General features: G+C 44.0%; 1 protein-coding gene across 3 annotated transcripts in view; it reads left to right on the top strand.

Moving 5' to 3' along the window:
* NLRC5 (NLR family CARD domain containing 5) overlaps window positions 1-14,143 on the top strand; it is a 66,626-nt gene that overhangs the window by 25,189 nt on the left and 27,294 nt on the right. For all 3 annotated transcript variants that reach the window (XM_083625123.1, XM_083625122.1, XM_083625124.1), the window contains 14 exons: window positions 30-1,767; window positions 2,474-2,557; window positions 3,966-4,049; window positions 4,151-4,234; window positions 4,631-4,720; window positions 7,127-7,177; window positions 7,979-8,041; window positions 8,628-8,711; window positions 8,800-8,883; window positions 10,314-10,403; window positions 11,364-11,429; window positions 11,761-11,832; window positions 12,993-13,076; window positions 13,384-13,467. In XM_083625123.1, the coding sequence (XP_083481249.1) occupies window positions 30-1,767; window positions 2,474-2,557; window positions 3,966-4,049; window positions 4,151-4,234; window positions 4,631-4,720; window positions 7,127-7,177; window positions 7,979-8,041; window positions 8,628-8,711; window positions 8,800-8,883; window positions 10,314-10,403; window positions 11,364-11,429; window positions 11,761-11,832; window positions 12,993-13,076; window positions 13,384-13,467 (2,758 nt within the window). The remainder of the gene's footprint in view (window positions 1-29; window positions 1,768-2,473; window positions 2,558-3,965; window positions 4,050-4,150; window positions 4,235-4,630; window positions 4,721-7,126; window positions 7,178-7,978; window positions 8,042-8,627; window positions 8,712-8,799; window positions 8,884-10,313; window positions 10,404-11,363; window positions 11,430-11,760; window positions 11,833-12,992; window positions 13,077-13,383; window positions 13,468-14,143) is intronic.

Genomic DNA, 14,143 nt, shown 5'->3' with positions numbered 1-14,143 from the left:
CCTTTTCTCCCTCCTCCATGTTTTATCAGATTCTGCCGAAAGATATCGACAGCTCATCACCACCTCGATGCTTCAGAGATACGGAATGAGCAGATCAGCAGAAGCAACTGAACCCAAAGCTCAGCTGTCGCCTTTCAGCCAAACCTTCGTCAACCTGGTGATTCGTCAGAGCAAAGGTGGTCGGATGAGGGAAAGGGGGAAGATAGCTCTGCACGATACAGAGGAGCACAGGAACACCACCCTGAGACTGTCTGAGCTTTTTGAAAGTGTCCACATGGGGACCACCAAGGTTGTCCTTCTTCTGGGAAAACCAGGGATGGGGAAGACAAGGCTCATGCACCAGATCTGCCAGCAGTGGGCAGAGGGAGGCCTCCCACAATTCCAACTGATATTCTTCTTTGAGTTCCGACAGCTGAACCTGATCAGCAGAAAACTTTCTCTCCAAGAACTTCTCTTCGACTTCTTCCTCAGGCCAGAAGATTGTCCTGATGCTGTGTTTGAACACATCCTAGAAGACGCCCAGCGCACGCTGGTTATATTTGATGGGCTGGACGAGTTTGTGGAGAACGTCCAGCTCACAGGTCCTCCTCACACTATCTTCCCAGATCCTCTCAACCCTCTCTCCATATCAGACCTTTTTGCAAGTCTTTGCCTTGGGAAATTCTTGCCAGGCTCGACCGTGCTGGTCACGACCCGTCCAAAGATAGTCCCAGATGCTTTATTGAAAACGGACACCCTCCTGGCAGAAATCTGGGGCTTTGACCGTGAAAAGGTGGAGGAATACGTTGGCTATTTTTTCCACCAGCATTCCCTCAAGGAGAAAGCCATCGCTCACCTGAAAAGCAATTGCAAACTCCTGAGCATGTGTTATATCCCCGCCTTGTGTAACATTGTCTGCATTTGCCTGGAGTATCTGCTCCTCCACGATGCAGGAAGAGTCCAGCTCCCTCAAACCATGACCCAGTTCTACATGAAGATGCTCCTCACCTTCATAGGAAAGGATCAGAAGCTAAGGGCTTTGAGCGCAGAAGTTGACTTGAGTCAACACAAAGCGACTCTCGCAGGCCTCTCAGAGTTGGCCTTCAAGGGCCTGGAAGGAAATAAGATGTTGTTTTATGCTGATGAGGTCCCAGAAGACGTGAAGGATTTTGCTTGCCTATATGGGCTCCTGGTGTCCTTTGAGGTAAAGACCAGCAATGGACACACACAGGCTGGCTACACTTTTGTCCACTTCAGCCTGCAAGAGTTCTTTGCGGCCCTCTTCCTGCTGACAAGCAAAGCAGTTGATGGCAACTTCCTGAAGCAGAACTTCTTCCTGAGGTCTAAGTGGATGATGAAGAGGGAAGCAAGGGTGCCCTTCACAGAGAACTGCCACGTCTTCCTGTCTGGCCTCTCGTCTCGCGGGTGCCAGAAGTTCCTCAGCTCTTTAGCCGGGCAGTGCGATGCCCAGGTCCAGGAACGTCAAGCCATCATTGTGCAGATGCTGAAGAAACTGGGGGATGCTTCTCTCACAGGGCCTAGGATAGCAGAGCTGTGCCACTGTGTGCACGAGACACAAGACCAGGAACTGGCCCGGCATGTCGGGAAGCAGCTAAACTTCAGGTATCAGTTCAGAAACTTCCGGCTGATGCCGCTGGACATGGCTGCCCTGGCTTTTGTCATCAGCAGCAGCCACCCTCACTTGGTATGCCTGGACTTTGTGGGATGCCCCATGGAAGTGGACTATCTGGATGTCTTTGGCAGCTGTGAAAATATAAAGAGCCTGAGGTAAGAAGCACAGGCCACCCTGACACGTCAGGCTCAAAAGAGGGTGAGGGATCAGGACCCCTCCAAATATTGCTGGACGGCAGTTCCCAGCATCCCTGACCATCAGCCACGTTGGCTGGGGCTGTTGGGAGTTGAAGTCCAGCATCCGGAGGCCAACAGATTCTCCATCCTTGCACAGATGAATAGGTGCACACTAGTCCTTCTTCTTTTTCTTCTTCACCTCACTTTTACTTTGTATACTGTCTTTCTCTATTACTATACACATGGTGGTTTACAGCCTGAAGAAACAAAATAGACAGCAAAGATTTCTTCCCCACCCACCAACACGAGCTCCCAGAGTGAGTTACGTTTTAATCGTGTAAAAACGCAATGCTAAAAATCAGTTAAAAACAATTTAATAGGACGAAGTGTTCTTGCACTCATGTCCTGCTAGCAGGTTTCCCATTGGTGCATCTGGTCAGCCACTGATTGAACAGGATGCTGGACAAGGTGAGCCATTGGGCTGATCCAACAGGCTCTTCTTACGTTCTTATGGATACAACTCGTTAAGTCATTTGAAGCGAGTCATTAATATGGAGCAACCATGGGGAAAGAGGCTAGCCGCCTGCTGCAAGAATCAGGTGCTGAGCTCCTTATCCAGCTAGGCTGGAAGGGAAGACTGGTTGCTGTTTTACTAACCACAGTTGCTTTTTGCTTTTATTCTTAGCTTTAGGAGCAGGAGATGTGGGAATGAGTTTGCCGCTGTCCTGTCCAAGACCCTGCCGAAGATCAAATGCCTGACAACTTTCCAGTAAGCATTGCCCCAATGTCACATGCCCTGTTTTGAATCTTTTGGTGCAGTTTTTAATTCAAACCATCTACATTTTGAGCAATAGCGTCTGCAATGTAGAAGTGAAACTTGAGTGGCCCTCCGTAAGCTTTAGATTGGCTCATCCAACATGTGTTGTTTCAGCAACAGCCAGCTCTAGATTGAGCTTTATATAGGAGTGACAGCTTCCTTTCAGTTGCCAGATCTGCCTTTGGTGGGAGGAGCCTCTCCATTTTAAAGAGCCCCAGCCTGCATAAGCCAGCATAGACTCTAAAAATGGTTGCTCCTCAAGGAATCTTCATATTAGCTAATTGTAAATGAGAGGGGGTGGCTATTTCTGATTTTTTCCTATGCTCCTTCCCCACAGAAGAGCTATTATTATTATTATTATTATTATTATTATTATTATTATTATTCCTCCTCTCAGAGGAGCCCAGGGTAGTGAACTTGAAAATGTTTAAGCAGCACAATGAAAACAGCACTTTTTTCTTTAACTATTTAAAAAACCATATAAAAATATTTTGAACAGCCAGGGATGATGGAGTTTTCAGACTAGGACCTTAGGAGACCTGGTTTCAAATCCCAGCTGAGCCATGAAGCTCACTGGGTGACAGACGCCCATTTGTGAGGGAGATGGGGGGGGTGATATTGCCACTGACTGGGGGCTGCTCCCCCCCTTCCCCTCTATGGTAGGAAGAGAAGGAGACACTAGTCATTGAAACCACACTGTTGCCGCATTCCTGAATCCTCTGATTTGACATGACATGTTTAACATGGGGGGGGGGGGGGAGAGACTGCCACCTTCAAACAAATAAGGGGGGGGGAAAGGGTTCAGCCCCCAGGAGTTGGCATCCCTGCTACGTGACCTTGCAAGCCAGTAACAGGCTCTCAGCGGGACCTACCTCACAAAGTTGTTGTGGGGATTAAATTGAGGAGGGAGGGGAGAACCGTGTAGGCCACCTTAAGTTCCTTGGCTGGGGGGGGGAGGTGAAATACAAATGCAGTAAGTAAGTAAGTAAGTAAGTAAGTAAGTAAGTAAATAAATTTAAATGGACTCATGCACCCTCACAGTTGTTAATTTCTTGGTTGCCACAGCCAATTCCTATCAGCCATCAAACAGGAATTTTTCTAAATTTCTCATGAAAGTCAAAGTGAGGGAGATTGATGCACCTCACTAGCGAGAGTGCTCCACAAATGGGGAACCACCACTGAAAAGGCCTTGTCATGGCTCAGTGCCAACTGGGCAGTACCTGGGTGGGACCACCAATGACAGGACCTCCCCTTCCAATAATGGGGCCTGAGGGGGTTGATACTGGGGGAGGCGCTCTGTTAGGTATCTCTCAAACTGTTTGTTGACATTACTATAGTGATGTCACATTTGGTTTTTCAGGTTAGCCGGTGGAAATATTTCAACCCCAGGACTTGAAGATCTGATGCGAGCTTTTCCAAACTGCCATCAGCTGGAAGACATAAAGTAATTTCACCTGTTTTGTCAAGAAGAAAGGTGGCCTGGTGGCCTGTTTTATTAATCAGATGAACATTTGGGAGGCATATTAACCAGTTGCTGCATTTTAGCTTGCAGGACAACAGACTGAAGAGGCAGGAAATGATCAAAACTACAGAAATATTTTCCACTGTGGATAAGCTCAAAAAGCTTGAGTAAGTATATAATAAAAAAGGAAAGGGGAAAAATGATTCTAAAAAGGAAGTTTCAAGTAATAGTAATACTGATAACAGATTAGATCAACAGAACTAGAAAACAAGTAGACCTCATAAAATTACACGTCTGGCTGGGCATCCCAACCAGTACAGTGAAGACACCTGCCATATGTCAATAGGCAGGGAGCTCCAGAGCACAGGAGCTGCCAGTCTAAAAGACTGATGCTGTAAGAGGCTTAGTAGATGTGAAAAATCATCACACCCATTGCAGACCATCTGGGTTTTAATCTCTGTGGCGGGGATGGAGGGAGGGAGGAAGAGTAGGAAACCTGTATGCCTGCATAAAAGACCTTGCTGAGGCATAGCAACAACAACATTTTGTTTTCTCTCAAACAGCTTAAGCTACAACGAGCTTTCGGTGAGCACCGTCCTCGCTTTTTCCAGAGCTGCTGCCATTTGTCCAAATGTGACCAAGCTCCATATCAGGTACTGGCTGCCAAGCGCTACAGAAGAGATTTTTCTCATTTCCACCTTTTCAGTTGCTCCTTTTCACTTCTTCAACATTGAAGATAATCTGTTACTCTGCTGTAATCTGTAGAACCTATGACTAAGAAGTGAATAACCTGGGCCCATTTCGGTCTGGCTTCAGGCCCAATTTTGACCCCCAAGAGCCTTAGCTGACTTGGTTGATGGACTTTATTGAGAGAGAGAAGGGAGAGTGTGACCCTCCTGTTTTCCCTTAGTCTCTCAGCAATTTTGGACACCACTGATTAGGGTATTCTCCTGGAGCAGTATAGTGGGTTGCGGGAACGAGGGACATAGTGAAATGGTGATTCCATTCCTACCTAACACATGAACCAACTTCTGAGAAGAGAATGTATAATACAAAGATATTGGCAATATTTTTCAGCATGTAGCATTTAAAATGCTAACTGGTTTCCACCTCATGAAAGCATTGGGGAGTATAAACCATCATATTACTTTCCATTTTTTCCTGCTCTCGCCTCCTTCCACATGCCACCCAAATCTGCTCCTCAGTAGGAATGGTGGAAGACTAATTCAGTTTGCATTTCACAGAATCATAAAATCTTAGAGTTGGAAGGGATCCCAAGGGTCATCTAGTCCAACCCCCTGCAATGCAGGAATTTCTAAAGCATCCATGACAGATGGCCGTCCAACCTCTGTTTAAAAAACTCCAAGGAAGGAGAGTCTACCACCTCTTCCACTGCTGAACAGCTCTTACTGTCAAAGAGTTTTTTCCGAATGTTTAATCGGAATCTCCTTTCTTGCAACTTGAAGCCATTGGTTCTAGTTCTACCCTCCAGAGCAGGAGAAAACAAGCATTCTCCCTCCTCCATGTGACAGCCCTTAAGATATTTGAAGATGGCTATTGTATCTCCTCTCAGTCTCCTTTTTTCCAGGCTAAACATACCCAGCTCCTTCAAGCACTCCTCATAAGGCAGCGGTTCTCAACCTGTGGTTCCTCAGATGTTGTTGGACTGCAACTCCCATCATCCCTAGGTAGCAAGTCCAGAACTCGGGGATGATGGGATTTGTAGTCCAACAGCATCTGGGGGGACACAGGTTGAGAACCGCTGTCATAAGGCTTAGTTTCCAGACCCTTGATCATTTTGGTTGCCCTCCTCTGTTCCAGCTTTCAACATCCTTCTTATATTGTGGTGCTCAGAATTGGACACAGTATTCCAAGTGTGGTTTGACTAGGCAGAACAGAGTGGTACTATTACTTCTCTTGATCTGGACACTGTACTTCTGTTGATGCAGCCTAGAATAGCATTCTGTTTTGCACTTTTCAAAACATTATGAAGATTGAAACACAGCCATCCTTCAAAATTCACATTTCTCCAAATTTTCCAAAGCAGTTCTGCATCCAACTAAATCTGTATCCAACTAAATCTAATCTAGATGGTAAAATGTGCATAAAAATGTATATATTACTGGAAAAAATATAGGTTTGTGAGAACTAATTGATATGCATTCTAAAGGAGACAGAAAATATAAATATTAGGGGAAATGTGCTTTGTAAAAATGGTCATATTAGGAGAAACTCCCACTAAAACACTGATGACTTTTCATGAGGTCTTTGCAGTCAGTTACAGCAGTAAAAATGAGAAACTGTGAGGAACTGAAACTGACAGAATCACCCATTGCTACTCCTGAGAGTTAGAAGCTCCTCCAGAATGACAAGTGATTTGGCACAGGGGCTATATTTTCAGGGGATGGAGAGGGGGAGGGAGTTGATGAAAGCAAAGATTGCAGTCAGAACTTGCACAGTCCAGAGCTGTGTTCTATTGGGGAAGGATGCTGTAGGAGAGCTTGAGTCACTGGCAGAGAAACTGCACATTTTGGCATTGTGGTCAACTCAGTATTAACTAGGGATGGAAGGCTCTGTCCATTTCAGTTTTCCTGGCTTCTCATTTTATCAGCTTTAAATTCAGCTCTCCACATTTTGGAGCAGTTGGTTGTTTTTTAAAGTCCTCATGAAAATTCATCAGCGTTTTATTGTGAAGTTACCTTTAACAAGTACGTTTTCTTATGCAGTCTTGACTAATGTGCACATTTTTGCAAGCTATTTCTCCCAATATATTACTGTATGTTATTTTCAGTCATACCTTCCATTTTATTCACACTTTCCCCTAACACATACATTTTTGTGAACATTGTTTGGCCTCAGAGCTGCATCACAAAATTCAGATAAGTGCAAATTTCGAAGGATGGCTCCATTTCGGTTTGCATATTTTTTTCCAGAAATTCTGAATTTGATAGTTTGGCTTTGAACTGATTTTCTCCTCCAATCCTATAATAACGTTACTGCTTTCATCTATTTTATTTGAGGGAGTTTCAAGCATTAATTTTCCATTTATTTGTTTACAGGAAGGATGTTTTGATAGTCTCCTTCACCGGCCAATCCAGTAAAAGTCAGAGGTGAGAGAAGTGGCTTTTCAGGTGTTCCCAGAACATTCTGAATCATTCAGTGGAATTGATTTTAGGGAAAGTTTGACTGGGATGAACATTGCAAAGGCACAAATGAAGAGGCGACAAGAGCTGCTGTGTGGGTTGCTCTGGAGACTGGAACAAGGCGGGGTGGGGTCAGTGGCAGGAATTTCAGAGGAAGGAAGAAGAGAAAGTACTGAAACCGAGTTGAAAGAAGTTGCAAACGACCCAGAAAAGTCCAAACGACATTAAATATGCCTTTGCATAAAGTTCTGGTTTTTTTGCAATGCAAATCACATCACGGGGGGAGGGGGGCAACTAATGGGGATCAGAGCAGATGTGGGGCACAGGGAAACTGAGGAACATAAAAAGAGACATGCTTTGAAGTTAACCCAGGCTTCCTCAACCTTGGCCCTCCAGATGTTTTGAGACTACAATTCCCATCATCCCTGACCACTGGTCCTGCTAGCTAGGGATCATGGAAGTTGTAGGCCAAAAAACATATGAAGGGCCGAGGTTGAGGAAGCCTGATTTAACCCTTCCTTCCTCTGCTGTGGTCCTCATGAAAAATAGTTCCTCTGAAGATGGTATTTGCTTTGGGTTGGGGTTGGAGGGGGGCGTGGAGTAACCAATTGACACCACTGGGGGGGGGTTTCCAGCAGTGCAGCTCACCTAATTCAAGATGGCAGATAAGGCAAGTCCACCTTGTATCAATCACCACCATTGTTGCCTTGACATTCTGGTGCATGAAAGACCAGGATAACAAATTTATAAACGTGTTCTCAATTTCAGGTTGAAAAAAGAGGGAATAAAAGAAGAGGAAGATGTGCCTGAGCCTAGTACTTTAATATTACGGTAAGTAAGTAAATAAATAAATAAATTTAAGCTTGTGAGGAGCAACTAATATACATTGCAAAGTAGAGGAAGGGAGCCTGTGGCCCTCCAGATGTTGCTGAATTATTGTTATTGTTATTTATTAAATTTCTATTCTGCCCTTCATCCGAAGATCACAGGGCCGTTTGCAATACGAAAACACAACAATACATGACATAATAGCAAATGAAAACAACAACACTCCGCCCCAGTTTAAAAAGCCATAGATTGCTTAATTAGCTGAAGGCTTGGGAGAAAAGGAATGTTTTTGCCTGGCGCCTACAAATATGTAACAAAGGGGCCTGGGGAGAGCATTCCAACAAGTGGGAAGCCACCACAGAAAAGTCTCATTTTCCTGTTGCTGCCCTCTGGACCTCTCATGGAGGAGGCACACGAAGAAAGGCTTCAGACAATGACTGCAAGGTCTCATTCATTTCATATGGGGAGAAGTGGTCTTCAGGTGCAGTCCCTACAACTCAGCCAATGTGATTTGGGAGTTCAGCAATGTCTGGAGGGCCAAAGGTACCCCATACCCATCTTAATGGAAGTCTTATATCCATATATACAGATTGCAGGATTGCCAGTTCGATTCCCAGTGGGTAGAGGAGCTGGCTGAGGTTCTCCAGAGGTGTTCCCACCTTTCCGAAATTGAGTAAGTTCCCTCTTCCTCCCAACTGCCTGCTAACTGAGTGAGACCTTTGGATCAACCATGTTATTAAACTGTGGAAAACAAATGTCAGTTTGTCAGGTAACCGACTTGGTGACGAAGGATGCAGGAAGCTGATGAAGATGGTGCCCAGAATGTGCATTTCTGGCCCTCTGAAGTAAGTGTTTCCTGAGAGTTTGCTTGCACCAGGTTGGGAAAGGTTGCCTTCGGCATACAAAGTGTGTGTCCTGTGAGAAATATTGAATGTAGCAAACGGCCTTAAAGCAGGTAAGATTGTTTGCCTCTAACCCTTCAAGTAGGCTGGGTCTCTTGTGTCTGCTTGCACTAAGAATGCCATCTCTGTGTCCTTGGTGAGGGAAGTGACATGACTGGCCCGTTGTCTGGTCTACCCCCTGGTACTCCCCCAGAGAAAGAGAGGATTCCTCATATCTGCTCAGAGAAGTGCTGGAGACGCAAAGAGGTGGAGGGAACATTCTTTCATATGTGGTGGGCTTGTAAAAGGGTAAAAGAGTATTGGGAAATGATCTATAATGAATTGAAAAAAATGTTTAAAATTACTTTTCCAAAAAAAACCCAGAGTCCTTTCTGTTGGGGATAATTCAGACTGAAATTCCAAGGTGTCAAAAAAGGTTACTTATGCATGCTATTTTTGTGGCCCATGTTTTGTTAGCCCAGAAATGGAAAACAAGTGAGGTCCCAACCAAAGAAGAATGGCAACATAAGTTGACAGAATGTGCGCAACTTGCAGACTTAACTTACAGAATAAGAGAACAAGAAGAACATGCGTTTAGAGAAGATTGGAAAATGTTTATTGAATATATGGGATATAATTGTGTACAGCTGAAAATTCTGGCAGCATTAAGATAAATTCAACTGTGTCAATAAGTTTTGATGGATGCAATAATGGAATACTGAATGGTATAGTTTTTGTAAAATATGCAGGGATTTATTATATGTAAAATGAACCATGGAAAGAGAGGAAGGGAAGTCCTTGGTATTTTAAGGATGTGAAAATGAGTATTTTAAATTGTAAAACAGAAAATTTAATAAAAATTATATATGAGAGAGAGAGGGGATTCCTCTGACAGTCCACTCAGTGCCTCCTCTGGCCCCTTCCAGCCTACTAGCCCCCCCCCCCTGGAATCCAGTTCCTCCAGTTCCACATTCTTATCCCAATCCTGCTCCCCCTCTAACCAGCCCTGCTAAGATGTTTTCACAGGACTCACCACAACTGAGACCTTCTGCATTCAAAGCATGTGCTCTGCCTCTAAGCTATGGAGACTCCCTGGAGCAGATGAAGCTGCATTGTATTGGCTCAAACCATTGGTCTGTCTTCCACTCCAATTGAGAGAAACTTTCCAGGGTCACCGGGTCCTTTAAAAAGGAAGCAGCAGCAGCAGCATCTCTGCTGCATGCAATTATTTTAAAGTAGAAATTCAAGAGATTTAATCTAAGAACATATAGCATATTCTACCTTTATGTTATTAAAACCTCCAGTAATGTATTTATTGCTGCAGGACTTTGCTGAAGCTAATGTGTTTGGTTTTTTGTTTTGGTTTGTTTTTTTGGTGATTTTATTTCCTGCAGTTTAAACAACAACCAGCTGTCTCTGAACAGCATCTTCTGTCTCCTGGAGTCAATGAGTCTTTGTCCAAATATAGTGAAGCTTAACGCCAGGTAAGCATACATTCGATCAAGAAAAGGTGCCCATCTCTTATTGACAACACAATCTCTCTCCCTCTTCCCTGCACCAAGTCACTGTGATATTCCATGGCATGTAGAAGGAACTTTTAGGAGGCAGGGTGTAACAGCTCTCTTCATTTCTCTCTTTTCCACTACATGATATGTAAAATTCTGCCAGCCTGGGTCTGTCCATTTAAAGATCAGGCCCACACACTGAGTGTACTTTTGCCTGGAAGGAAAGTGCCCTTCTCCTTAAACAGATAGTCGCCTTTAACCTTGCATAAACCACTACATCACACTGGCTCTCCTACTGGCTAGTTGACTGCTGGGGTGGAGAGATCTTTAGGGAGATGGGGAATTACCTAACAGTCTTGCCAAGACCAGGGATTCTTGGTTTGCTTAAGAAGAAAACACAGGGAATGCTTGAAGGGGGGGCAGAGTTTGTGTTTGGCCCCTCACCTTCCACCAACATCCACTGGCCATACCCTCTGCTCATTCTGAACGATATTGGGACATTTCCACATGGTTGAAATTAGGGCTGTCATTCAGTTTAAAGCAATCCTGATTGATTTTATCCATTTTAGTTATTTGATATATTACAGTGCAGTCATTACCATGTCTCCTCAGAATTAACTGTCATGGAATTTGGTGGGGTTAAACTTCCAGATGAGTGACGTTAGGACTGCAACATTAATTAATCCTAGAATCATATGTCACCATAAAAGCATGGGACTTGCCCTTGTTGAAGGAACAGGGGCAGCAGCAGGCATGATCCCAAACTATATTCCATGCAGACGTCCCACCCTGATCCAAACTTTGCCCAGGGCTAGGAAAGGAAACAACAGCTCTGGTTTTACAGTCTTTTCAGCCTCCTGTTCAGCAAGCAGATTTTGGGTTTGTGGACAATTAAACCAGGTGTGGCATTATGGAAATCTCTCTCTCTCCTATCTTTAGTGTTCATCACCAAGCTGCAATCTTAACCCTCGTTGGCAAAGACATTGCTGGCGGTGCTCAGCCCAGGTACGTCATCATAAACCTTGCTTGTAGCTTTTCTAGAGTGAGAAGGATCACAAGCCCAAGTTCAGGTAGTCCAGTAAGCCAAGCCAAGGCTTTGCACACAGCAAAGCAGGAAAAGGTCTGGAGGAAGGGCAAAGCCTTGATTATCTCTTCTCTTGCTCTCTCATTTGCAATAAACCAAGGTTTGGCTTAGCCACACTTGCAAACTTGGTCAGTTGTGCATTTCATATTGCTACTGCTAAACAGTTATGACCCATCACAAATCTATATATTTCCTTCCTTCCCCTTCCCTATCCCCCTTTAGTAATGCTTTCCCATATTGTCCTTGCTGCAGGAGTTCCTCATTTAACACTGACCTATCAAGCACAGGTGGACATCTCTTGGCGGCAACAGTGAGGAAAATATGGTACGGTGACCTCAGTTACTTCTGCTTACAGTTTTTTTCTCTTAGTTGTATAATGGCTCACTGCATGTTAACATGGTTGCAAGGCAGGCTCTGGGGGTCTTATATCAGGGACACTGGCAGAGGGATCCAGAAGCCTTTTTCCTCTGCCTCAGCATGGTAGCTTTTCCTGACTTCAGCACCACCACTGAGGATGGCCAGAAGGTGGTTTTGCAGTTCTCGGTTCAGTAGAGGCCAGGTGGTGCAAAGGGCCATGGTGGTTTTACCTGGCCTTATAAAACTCTTGGCTGGGATCCAACTCCTCGGTAATTCAGGCACAGAATACCTGAGACTGCCCATCTCTGCCTGCTGGTCTGTCAGTAGGGATGGAGAGATCAGGTTATTTCTGGGTCCATGTCCATATTGCATGTGTTCACTCGTAGGTCTGTTTCATTTCTGCATTAATGTGCAATTTTTAAAAAATCAATATTAAAGTCCACATGTTTCTTTTCTTTATTTCTTTTATTTAAATAATTTCAGTGCCACTTTACCTCTCCAAATAATTGTTGTTTACAGCCTATCTTAATACATCAGAACATCTGTGGGATTCTGTCCCCAGGCCTAGAGCCAACTTTGAAAATTATTCAGCATTTAGTGTGAAATTCTCCCAATGAGGATATTTTTGTGTATGGTTTTGACTTATGCACACATTTTTCCAAGCAGTTTCTCTTAATATAATGCATTTTGTATGTTGCTTTTCACTAACTTATTTGCTTCTATGCACCCTTTCCTCATAATACCTGCATTTTTGTAAACACTGGTTGGTTGGAGAGCTGCATTGCAAAATGTGGATAATTGTGAATTTGGAAAGGAGGCTGTGTTTTGGTCTTTGTAGAGATTTGGAAAGTGTAAATTTGATAGGTTTGGCTTTAAATGGAATCATTTTTCACCCACATCCCTAAGCAGGGCCAGTAGTTAAGGTGTGGTGGGAGCTGATCTCTAACAACCTGTGGAGGGAAACCAAGTTAGGCAGGGAATGTCCCCTCCTGGAGAGCAGCAGTGTCAACAATACTAAGCTGGAGGACCAAACCCTCTGACTCTGAGTCTAGAGCTGCTTCCTGTGTCCCTGGTGAAAACACACCTGGTTTTAGAGCACCTGGAGAATGATTTGCCTTCTCTTCCAGCTTGACGGACAATAATTTTCAGGATGGAGATCTGAAGAACTTGTGCTTGGCCTTGAGGAGGTGCACTGGTGTAACTGAGTTAGAGTAAGTTCCTTTTTTATTTTCATACTTATGCCTAGCACTGAATAACCAGGCTTTGGTGAACGTTGACATTCACACGCCAACACAAACAATTCCATGTAAATGTCATGAATGTCTGAAAAGGGTGTACAGGCACCCCTACTTTTGGGGTTCGTTGATGTTCCCCTTGCTGTGTATCATTCCGTCTTCCATAAGGAAGAATGGAAATGAAAATAAATTGTACCTAATATAATTCATTCTGCCAGAAAAGCTATATGATAATGTATAAATACAAAGTGGAAAAGTAATTTTGCCTTCCTTTCAATTGTAGCTTGTCCAGTAATTCTCTGGGCGACGCAGGTGTCTTGAAGGTGGCTGAGCTCCTTCCTCATCTGAACGCATTACGTTCTTTAACGTAAGTGAAAGTCCAGGTTCTCTGTATTTAATTGACTGACAGGAGACAAATTGATGCAAGAGGAAAAGGGCCTTTTTGGTGGCTGCCCCCAAACTGTGGAACTCCTTGATCTGATTTATTAGATTCATATATTGCTTTATACTAAAAGAAGTCTGATATCAGTTTCCAATGTTTATAAGACAATAAAAATACTAAATAGTAACAACTTATTAAACAACACACAACTTCAGTACAATAACACTTGTAAAAGGACGTTCAGTCAAGTCTAGATTGAGTAGCTGTAACCATTCAATCAACGCTGCCCATATCTCTGGGATAATAAAGCCATTATTACCTGGTGCTGAAATTATAGTCCAGCTGGTGCCAAGGGTGTTTTCCTGGGGAGAGCGTCCCACAGATGGGGAGAGCTTTTGTGGAGGAGTCCTCAGGAAGCTCAGCTGGCCCTCATTCTTGCTATTTTTCAGCAGATGGTGAAGACTTTTAAAAAAGTCCTGGTAGGCTTTTGTTCTGAGTACATAATGTTACTATCTCATGATTCTGTCTCATCTGCTGAGCCTGTCTGTTTTCTTTGACATTTTATATTTGACGGAGTGTATTATATTACTGTATTGTTACTGACATAATGGTTGGTGGAGGCAGTGTGTGCCCATAGAACTCCCTGCACATAGAAATGAAG

This window comes from Podarcis filfolensis, assembly GCF_964270895.1.
Source record: "Podarcis filfolensis genome assembly, chromosome: 8".
Lineage (NCBI taxonomy): Eukaryota > Metazoa > Chordata > Lepidosauria > Squamata > Lacertidae > Podarcis > Podarcis filfolensis.
This window is presented reverse-complemented; position numbering and strand designations above follow the sequence as displayed.